Genomic DNA, 9,572 nt, shown 5'->3' on the forward strand with positions numbered 1-9,572 from the left:
CCTTTTTGTGTTTATTTAATTTGCTTATTTTAATATAATGTTAAAAAATATATATAGTTAAAATCATATTTAAAAAGAATTATGTTGATAATAAATAAATAAAAATAACCAAGTTCCTTTAATCGACATGACGTTGATGTGAAGCTCCATATTTGTTGACGACAAAATCGATAAACACAATTGTTGGCAATTGATATGATGCAATTTGGTATCGGTGAGCAGTCGATGGTCAAGAGACATCATGATTTTTTTTATTTTTTCTCTTCCATCTCTAGCTCTCATTTTTCTGACTTTTGCTGTGCCTCTTTGCAAAGTGCGAGAGTCAAACTCGCACTTGTGGTACTAGCATCCTTACCTCTAATCCCTTTGAGGACCATTATAACTATCGAAGCACGATGGTGGTTGGTTAACGATAAAACATGCACATGTTGAAGATAGAAGATCGAATGAAGATAACAAGGAAATATCGATCAGTGGTCAGGATCAATAGAACTGAGGAGCTGTAACTCAATAAGAATAAGGACAATACATGATCCAAGAGAAGATTTGCGAAGCCACTTTGTAATAAGCGCGGTTGTTCAATTTGAAATGTTACCAGTTTGTAAGAGGCTACACTTTGTAATATGCTATATAAGAACCATGCTGAATCATCGTAGAGGATTCGCAATCAAACGTTTATATATTATTTTTATTCCAGACTATCGATTTTTCAATTTATCAATTCCTTGTACTTGCAATTCACTTTACTCCAGATCTAGTTATCACCGTTCCACGGATTATTTCATGTTTGAAATGCCGTTGAACCCAATTAACAAAAAAAAAAAAAAACGAAAGACCATAGATCTACATTTGGTGAAGGTACTTTGCTGTCTGTCAATTCCCGACGAAACAGTTTCGTTAATACTTGACATTATTCGATTCATTTTGTCACCCTGTTTCATCGTTAATTCTTCCCAATTTAAGAAGAAATAGCAGCATAACCCCATTTGCAAGCAGCACATTATCCTGTCGTTTCACTGTTTTTCTAATTAGTAAGTGCAATAAGATGTTGCCATAAACATACACTAGCAAATTGTGTCATGTCGTGTTAATCGTGTGACGTTGATACAAGAATATAACACAAATATGTCTAACCTAAAGGCGATACGTTCAATAAGCTTGTCTAACTATTTCGACACGATACAACAAACCCGATAAAGCAGGTCACACGACTAACACCACTATCAAATGGGTTACTGTAACAATTGTTAACATAGCATGATACCTTAACCTATTTACAGGTATAGATTAAATTGTAAAGCACATTTATAGATGATAATTTGTGTTTACACTTTTAATGAGTTTCTAGATAATATGAGAAATTTCACTTTACGTTAATTTATTTTTATTTTATTTTTTTGGTAAGGAATTTATTTTTATTTTGCTTCTAGATAATATGAGAAATTTCTTATGAACTTTTATTGATGAACAGTTTTTGGATATGAGTGATAAACATGTTAAAACATCTCTAATTATATCATGTTGAAACAAATGACCCCTAAACCTCAATTTTTCTATTCGTATTAAACAGATTAAATGGGTCAATCGATCTAAGATATAATTTCAAACGTGCCAAAAATGGGTCTGACACAAACCCATTTATGCCAAACTTAAACATGTTTAACTGCGTATAGTCAATGTCGTGTTATTCAAACCAGACGTGTCGAGAATTGCCAACCTTGTGTAAATAACACAGGTTGTTAAAAGAAATATTTTCGCTTATTTCCATACGGTGCATGAGACCGCTTGCAAATTTTTATTTCACTCCAACAATGTATCCTACAATTGCTCTTTCAGTTGTCACTTTTCTTAAGTTTTGCCTGAACATCACTTCTTCTCCCACACACAATAATCTTGCCCAGATGTAGCAATCTGATAATTGGGAGGAACAAGGTCACCTACTTCATACTTCGCCCCAATCTTCATAATCACTCCATCGTCGATCGCGGCCACGTATAAATCAGAATCGGACGCCAAGATCTTCACGCTGCTCTTCTCGTTAATCCCATTCCGCGCCCTAATCGCGGTCAACTTGCCGATCTCCTCCTTCAGGCCCCAGTCAAAGAAGTGATCATAGAACTGCACAAGGAGAAATACCATAACTTTAGGTCAAATCGCAAAAAAGAAATAGCAGATTCATATGCTGCTAAATTACAAGAAGCATGTGTCTTGTTCAGATAGATGTTTGAGGTTCTGATAGAGCAAAACACAATGTAACTAGGGCAACATTCAGACATCAACATAGTACATTAGTTATGACAGACACAGGACGACAGCGAGATGAGTCGATGAAACGAGAGCAAGAGGACATTACAATGGATGGGACTCCAGGATGGGTGAGGATGTAGGCATATCCCTGCATGACCTTATCAGATGGAAATGGCCAGAGTTTTTGCGTGGAACCGGTGTCGTGATTGTCAATGAAAGTCACGGCGCTTCCTGGCTGCAGGCCTATCAATCCCGGCGGCATCCCGTTTGAATCCTTCAACCGCCAGAGCTCCCCTTCGACGGCCGCCTGGAGGATCCCCTTTGTGGGGAAGTCAAACGCCGTGACGGCCCCACCCGCAGCATTGACCCAATCCACCAGCGCATGGCGGTGTGCATCCTGGTTCGGGTCGAGCTTCCCGTCCTGTCCATAAGAGAGATTGTCCCACTTCTCTCCCACCGCGAAATTCGGCGAAGTCTGATCCATGTAGATTTTGGTGATGCTCGGGGCGTAGCCCTTTACGAAATCGAATCGCCACCCGTCAAATCCTATATCGCTCTTCAACCAATTCATCCAGTCAGACAGCTCCTTTTGCACCCTCGGATTGAGGTGGTCTATGTCGGGCGCAGGCTTGAAGTCCTCCCCTGTATCAAGATTCCCCGTGCCATCGGAGTACTCAGTATCATTGCGACAAATAAAGGACGGCCCCCAGTCAAGACGATCATCAGGTGTTCCGCCTTCGAAGATGCACCATATTCCGCGGCCGTCTTGTTTTTCCGCCGTCCTGTGGTTTATCACTATGTCGGCGAGGCATTTGATCCCCTTTTGATGGAAAGCATCAATAAGAGACTTCAACTCATTTTGATTCCCGTAGCTCGAAGCACTGAGATCATAGAGCCGCCCCGGCATATACCCTACAGAAAAAGGAGATGACATTCATTGAAATATGAGAGTGCAGCTAAAGTCTACCTTGGAACAATATTTTCATATGGAGGATTTCTTTTGAATTTGATCCAAGATTGTCGAATGCATCAAATGGCAATTCATCCTGGCCAAGCAGTCCAGAACTATTAATTATGATGATTTAGCAGGTAATCACTATCATAATCATCAATCAGCACCACACCGCAAGCAAGTGCAACCGTAAAAGGAAATTGAGTGATTTATTCTTATTAGGAGTTAGGGCATGGCCTTATACCTTCCTGAGCGGCGGATTGAGACGGCGGCGGAAGCCACACATGCGTAATCCCAGCGTTGGCCAAATCTGGGACTGAGTTCTTGAGCGAATTGTACCATCCCCCATCCTTTTTCCAAGAGTCCCAGTTGAACCCCTTTGTTCAGATAAATCCCAAATTCTTGAACAGTCAGACATACAATTCAACAAGTAAAAAGCATATTTATTGCATCTCTATTTCTTTCTTGGTTACTTTTGCATCAGAATGGAGAACAAGAAGGTTTGATTTCTCTATCTCACCTGGAATAACAAGGCAGGGGATGCTAAGGCGGCGAGGTAAGAGACAGAGAGAAGGAAGAACCAGAAGAGATGGTGAGAACTCATCATCATATGCTCCTCTCTCTTTCTTTCTCTGATCTGTTACTGAGAATCAGTCGGCTATATAACGGACATTTCAGATTGGACATGTCAAGGCGCATGAAGAGGGATGATTGTTGACAAATCAAAGGAAACAGGACAATCTAGAGAAATGGACGTGGAAGTGAAGCAGGAGGCGGCTAAGTCCAACGTCGTATTCCACAAATGTGGATCAGATTTAACATCTGTTGGCCAATGGAAAAACCAAGCTGGTTAGGCCGAATGTCCGGCGGGCAAGAAAGCAGAAAGTGAATCCAATGTAAATGGCACGTCGCGCAGCCCACGTCACACTTCCGAAGATTGTATTGACTGAGTCGTGCCAAAGCAAAGAACAGAGAGCAAAGACTTAGCTCGGTCAAAGATTTTGTCATCTCTTTCCTTCCTTTTTGCCTCTCTTTCTCAGATGTCTACATTTCACATTGTCCCTTCAACACTTCGCCTTCAATCAAGACCCTATGATTAGAGGACTGTATTGGGCAAAAGAGTCAGCCAGAAATTACATGGTACTTGTAAGCGCAAATAGAAAGAGAAATTTATAGGGAACTATGGGTTTAGTGGTCCTGACATAGTTCTCGTAGCAGATTTCGTGACTAATGCCGTCCATTGTTCCCGCCGTACATGACGCGGTACTCCTGAATAATTCTCCCAATTGCCAAGATTCAAGATTCAAAGTCAGGCATATTACACCATCGCGACCCGTCTAAGAGCTGCAGGAAACAGAACATAACAAACCCACAAAAAGCACATGTACTGAGATTTCGATTTTATCGGTTTTTGCAGGACAAACACTAGAAGGAGTCACTTGACCAAAAGAAAACTACTACCAAGCAGCAATCTGTAAGAAATTAAGCATCCTCCTTACACCCTTGCAAGCTTTTTATGCATACTGAGGCATTACAAGAGACGCCCTATCGGTCTCACAGGCTGAAAATGAGATGCCGTTGTCCGGGTAATTCATACACGACTGATAAGCTAGTTAATCCCCATAAATCGGAGAAATGGCGAATAAAATAAGGGTAAATCTTGATGGTGCAGATGAAACGGCTGTGGAAAGAGAAGCGGCTTCCGATTTCCGTAAATCCATCAAAAATGTGCAGTCAGCCATAACATCGTTACTCAGTACACGTAATCAAGAAAGTCACACGGAAGCAGATGTCTCCATAATTCTTCAAAAGCCAAGCAAATGCAAGAGGTAAGTTTGAAAATGCCTTGGTCCCATCACCTTAAAACATTCCTCAACCACACAAAAGTGGGCACAAGAACAACACGCATGAAGCTGGTAAAAGCCCTACATAGCACATTGGGAATTTGAGTGAAATCATGATCGTGGGAAATAGATTATGTCCTTCAAATGAAAGGAAGAGAATAAAAAAGATATGACTGTGCTGTAAATTTAAAGAGAAAAGGGGCAATATAACAGAAGTATTAACAGAGCTTCAAATGCAAAAGAACTTGGAGTAAAAGTCCCTCATCATGTTCCATATCTCATTACTTATGTTGCCCCATCACCATGACAGCCATGTGAAGGACTAGTTCATACAACTTTCACTTTTGTGAGGCTGGAATAATCTTTTCATTCTTTCCCCTTCTTTCCCGCCGAAACGAGAGTGACTAAGAAACGCCTGGAATGAAGACCCTTTTGAACTGCTCACATCTTCGATGGCTTTGGGAATATGTCGGGAGTAAATTTCTGCGCTGCACTAAGGCTTCCCTTGATCTTCATCGCTCCCCTGCATCAATCAACAGCCCCCAAAGCACACAACTGAGCATGAAAAATCGAAGAGTAAACCACAGAAGACACGCAGATCCACAGACTCGATACGGTACCTCATAAAAGCAATTTGAGGATTCATTTTTCCAATGGCAACCTTAATAAAATCATCATCTTTGAAGGAAAAAGTAGCATCAGGTTTTCCACCTTCATATGGCCCTGTAGTTCAAGTGAGACACAAATCCTAAGTATGACAAACCACTCACACCACGCAAATAAACAGCACAATGCTCATTGAATGAATCGTGCACAATATACAAAGAAACTTTTCTCGAACTTGTTTACCAAAAAAGTGTGGCAACATTGAGTGTTCTAATTAACCCCAATGTCTTGGATCCGATGAAATGGAAAAATAAACTCAGGCAAAATTTCCATATTTTTAATGTCACAAGACTTATTACAGATAAGTAGTATATAACAATGATCTTATTATACATATAAGCCCATTGTCGACACTGTAAAACAACCATTTGCAACTTCACTATGAAAAGTTTACAGAAGTTTCTTCATGAAAGCATGAACAATAACCATAATCAGTGATACAGGCAGATCACGACGATGGATAAGAATAATGTCATGGTACGAAACACATATAATAGAGTTCGCTAATTGACGTGATAAAGTCCCCGTATTGGGTGCTTGGATGTCCATTCGAAGTTGGCGACAACACTCTGTATGAACGGACTTTTCATGGTGCGTGACTTTGGGGTTCTCTCTGCCAACCTCATTTCCTTCGAAATTAGAGACACCATATTGGCAAATCATATCAAGGGAGCGTCTTCTCTCCCATGATCAATCAATAAGCAAATTTAACTCTACATAGACCAGGTCAAGGTCCAGTTTAGCAAGAGGCATACCTCATAGCATTCTAAAGCACCCCAAAGACTCTTAACTCTATTGCATTGCATACTCTATCAAAAGATAGACTCACAAAGTCCCGAGTCAACGGTAGCAAACAATGATCTCAGGAATGCTAAAGCACCCTTCTTTTTTCAAGAGAAGATTTCTACGGAACTTGGCAATCAAATCAACTGCGAAGAATCTCAGGAACGCTAACCTTTAGTGACCTCTCCTTTCTTCAGATCGACGATGTAGACCACCTCATCGAACCCAATTTTCTGCGGAAAACCGAACCAAACCCCAGAATCAGAAATCGAAATCAGAAAAACAAAGGGGGAAAAACAAAACACGCACAATTCGCCCGAAAAAAGAGCAGGAAAACAAGCGAGCGAGGGAGAGAGAGAGAGAGAGAGAGAGAGAGAGAGTGGACATTCGGGGCGATGTTGATCTGGTAGACGAGGCCGATCTTCTTGGTGATCGCTTTGCCGGCGTCGGTGGAGAGGTGTTGCTTCATCTGCTCCATTATGGAGTCGGATTTGAGCTGAGTCGGGGTCGAATCACTCGCCATGGCTGCTCTCTTCTGCGTCTGGTTCGACTGTTCGACTCCAGGAGAGATCGGGGTTGCGATGGGGGAGTGAATTCTGGGCAATTAAGAAGGGATTTTACCATTTTTTCCCCCCCTTTTTATTGAATTGTCCACAGAGAGAGAGAGAGAGAGAGAGAGAGAGAAGAGTAGTTGAAGAGGAGGCGACACGGGAGCAGGGGATGACATGAGACATGGAGACGGCTACACACTACCCAAGAAGTACGTTATCTTCTCCTCTCCCCACAGCACTCTTACCTCTGTCATGTCTTAATTAAGATTTTTCTGAACCGAACTGTTTTTAAAAATTTTAAATTACAAAATAAAAACACGTAATTTAATATTTAATTGGCTTAAGCTTAAAGCTTGAAAAACATAATTAGAGAGGTAAATAGAGGCTTTCAAAAAAATGAACTAATCTCAAAGTTTAAGTGGTCAGGTAAAGGTGTTGTGTAAGATTTAATTACTTGTCTTTAAACGAGGTTAAATGGTAGGCTCGCGTTCTTAATCATTTTTTGAGTGGCTCGTGTGAATTATGAGTTGCGATGTGTGTTAAATAGGAAAACGTCTTGATTGCGACGTCTTGATAAGAAAGCGAACACAAGATTGTCAAACTATCCTGATCGATATGTCACGTGGGGTGTTTGCCATTCAATTTGAAAGTAGTGGGTTCAAGCATCATGGGCCGAAAAATTGGTGATCAAGGACAAGCTTGTCCTGTACGTAATGAGTTGGAACACCGGACTAGCTTTCTCTAGACGGATTACTGCCGAAGTAGCATGGCTAACCGTATCATCGTCGGCCCAACCCACTTGGTTTGGCATCTGATCTCTCGAGCAAGACCCGCAAATCATTTCATCAACACGATAACTAATTGTGGCATGTTGTGACCGTAGTCAAGAGAGTATCGCCGGCTCCTGACCAATTTGCACATGAATGGCCGGTCCAAATTAAGAGAATTAAGAGATTCGCCAAGAAGATAATCACTCTTAATCGAATCCTTAGCACAAATATTCTTATATCGACCCTTATACATCTCTCACATGCGTTCCACGCCGATGCGGAGAAGCACAGGTTTTCAGCCACAACTTAGGTTTTTGGCTCCTTATAGAAAGAAAAAGAGTAAGGAATTTTTTCGTAACCTTCTCCACAAGTTGGGGATTGCATTTGGTCCGTGTTATTGCTAGCTCATAGTTTTTTTAAAGTTCTATATCGCAGCTTTTTTATTTATTTCCTATTTGCATTTTTTTCCTTTCACAAAATTAGAGACAAAAAATACAGCAGATCGTTAAACTTTTCCAACTCGTTCAACTGGAACCTTAAAAAGCATGGGTTAATATAAAAAAAAAAACTTCAAATTGGTACACTTATGATAAATTTACCCAAAACTATTTTTTTACCACAATAAACCCCAAACCGATATACAATGTGACATATTAATCTCAAACTCTTTTTTTTTTTTTACCATCAAAAATCTCAAACCGATACACCCGTGACAAATTTACTCTAAATTGGTATACTTCTGATAGATTTATCCTCAATTAATTTTTGTTGAATTTTACCGTCAAATTGCTGAGTTAGATGACACGTGGCGGTTGACGAGTGTAATAATTTAGGGTTTTTACCCTCTGTTTGTTACATGTGTGTATCAATGGAAATTTTGCGTGATATTAACTCAATTTAATGAAAACTATCATATAGTAAATTTATCACAGATGTACCAGTTTGAGATTTTTGGTTGTTAAAAGAATTAGTTTGAGCTAAATTTGTCACATGTATATCAATTTAGGGGTTTTTGATAATAAAAAAAATAGTTTGAGATAAATTTATCACAGATATATGAGTTTGGGGTCTATTTCGATAAAAAAAATAGTTTTGGATAAATTTGTCATAGGTGTATCAGTTTGAGATTTTCTATGGTTAACAAAATAATTTAAAATAAATTTGTTACATATATACTAGTTTGAGGTTTTTCGTGATATTAACTCTAAAAATATATGCTCTTTTATTCAAGTCGATTCTTCCAATCAAAATAGAAACAAAGATGTTGAGGTGGAACGACACGTCAATACCGCATCAGCATGGATTGCGCAAGTTGGTATTTGTGTGTGATGTTCTTTATAGGCTGCCGGAGCGATGGTGGCGCTACAGACACACTATCAAGGGCTGGTCCCTAGCCGAGGTTGCTCGATCCTCACCGTTGCTCACTGCTGTTGAGGGATGACAATGGCACCTCGCCTCCTCCACGTCCTTTTTCTAATTCCCTTTTGTTCTTGATTTTTGACGTTTATTTTCTTTTCTTAGTATTCTTTAGTTTTGAATTACTTTTTAATTTTGAATGTCACATGAGATACCATGTCAGTGTTTAACGGTGTCTTAATGATCACATCAATATTGCGAAAAATTATCAAAACAGTCTCAAACTTATTGTAATTGTGCCAATTCGGTCCTAAACGTTTTTTTTTTATTAATTGAGTCATAAACCTTTTGCATATATATCAATTCAGTCCATTTGGCCGACCAACGCAGACGTGACACTGAC

The 9,572-nt window shown here is 39.8% G+C and overlaps 2 protein-coding genes across 2 annotated transcripts; both read right to left on the bottom strand.

Annotated features, from left to right (window-relative positions):
- Positions 1–1,739: 1,739 nt before the first annotated feature.
- LOC115747921 (alpha-amylase) lies at positions 1,740–3,993 on the bottom strand. The gene is made up of 4 exons (XM_030684247.2): positions 3,720–3,993; positions 3,444–3,576; positions 2,354–3,159; positions 1,740–2,118 (listed from the first exon to the last, which is right to left on the bottom strand). Exons 1-4 carry the CDS (start codon positions 3,807–3,809, stop codon positions 1,867–1,869), a joined length of 1,281 nt encoding a protein of 426 aa, XP_030540107.1. The 5' UTR covers positions 3,810–3,993; the 3' UTR covers positions 1,740–1,866.
- A 1,139-nt stretch (positions 3,994–5,132) lies between these two features.
- LOC115747929 (sterol carrier protein 2) lies at positions 5,133–7,144 on the bottom strand. The gene is made up of 4 exons (XM_030684256.2): positions 6,878–7,144; positions 6,665–6,725; positions 5,664–5,766; positions 5,133–5,566 (listed from the first exon to the last, which is right to left on the bottom strand). The coding sequence occupies exons 1-4, from the start codon at positions 7,013–7,015 to the stop codon at positions 5,485–5,487; spliced, it is 384 nt and encodes a 127-aa protein (XP_030540116.1). The 5' UTR covers positions 7,016–7,144; the 3' UTR covers positions 5,133–5,484.
- Between the last annotated feature and the right edge of the window lie 2,428 nt (positions 7,145–9,572).

The sequence above is a fragment of the Rhodamnia argentea genome, chromosome 2, assembly GCF_020921035.1.
Source record: "Rhodamnia argentea isolate NSW1041297 chromosome 2, ASM2092103v1, whole genome shotgun sequence".
Taxonomy (NCBI): domain Eukaryota; kingdom Viridiplantae; phylum Streptophyta; class Magnoliopsida; order Myrtales; family Myrtaceae; genus Rhodamnia; species Rhodamnia argentea.

Excerpts from the sequence above, each read along its gene's own strand:
- LOC115747921 (XM_030684247.2), bottom strand. The coding sequence starts at position 3,809 with ATGATGATGAGTTCTCACCATCTCTTCTGGTTCTTCCTTCTCTCTGTC. Across the intron at positions 3,160-3,443 it reads TCAATCCGCCGCTCAGGAAG|GGTATATGCCGGGGCGGCTC; the intron begins GTATAAGGCCAT and ends CTTTTTCTGTAG. Across the intron at positions 2,119-2,353 it reads ATCCTGGAGTCCCATCCATT|TTCTATGATCACTTCTTTGA; the intron begins GTAATGTCCTCT and ends CTCCTTGTGCAG.
- LOC115747929 (XM_030684256.2), bottom strand. The coding sequence starts at position 7,015 with ATGGCGAGTGATTCGACCCCGACTCAGCTCAAATCCGACTCCATAATG. Across the intron at positions 6,726-6,877 it reads AGATCAACATCGCCCCGAAT|AAAATTGGGTTCGATGAGGT; the intron begins GTCCACTCTCTC and ends GGTTTTCCGCAG. Across the intron at positions 5,567-5,663 it reads CCTCAAATTGCTTTTATGAG|GGGAGCGATGAAGATCAAGG; the intron begins GTACCGTATCGA and ends TGATTGATGCAG.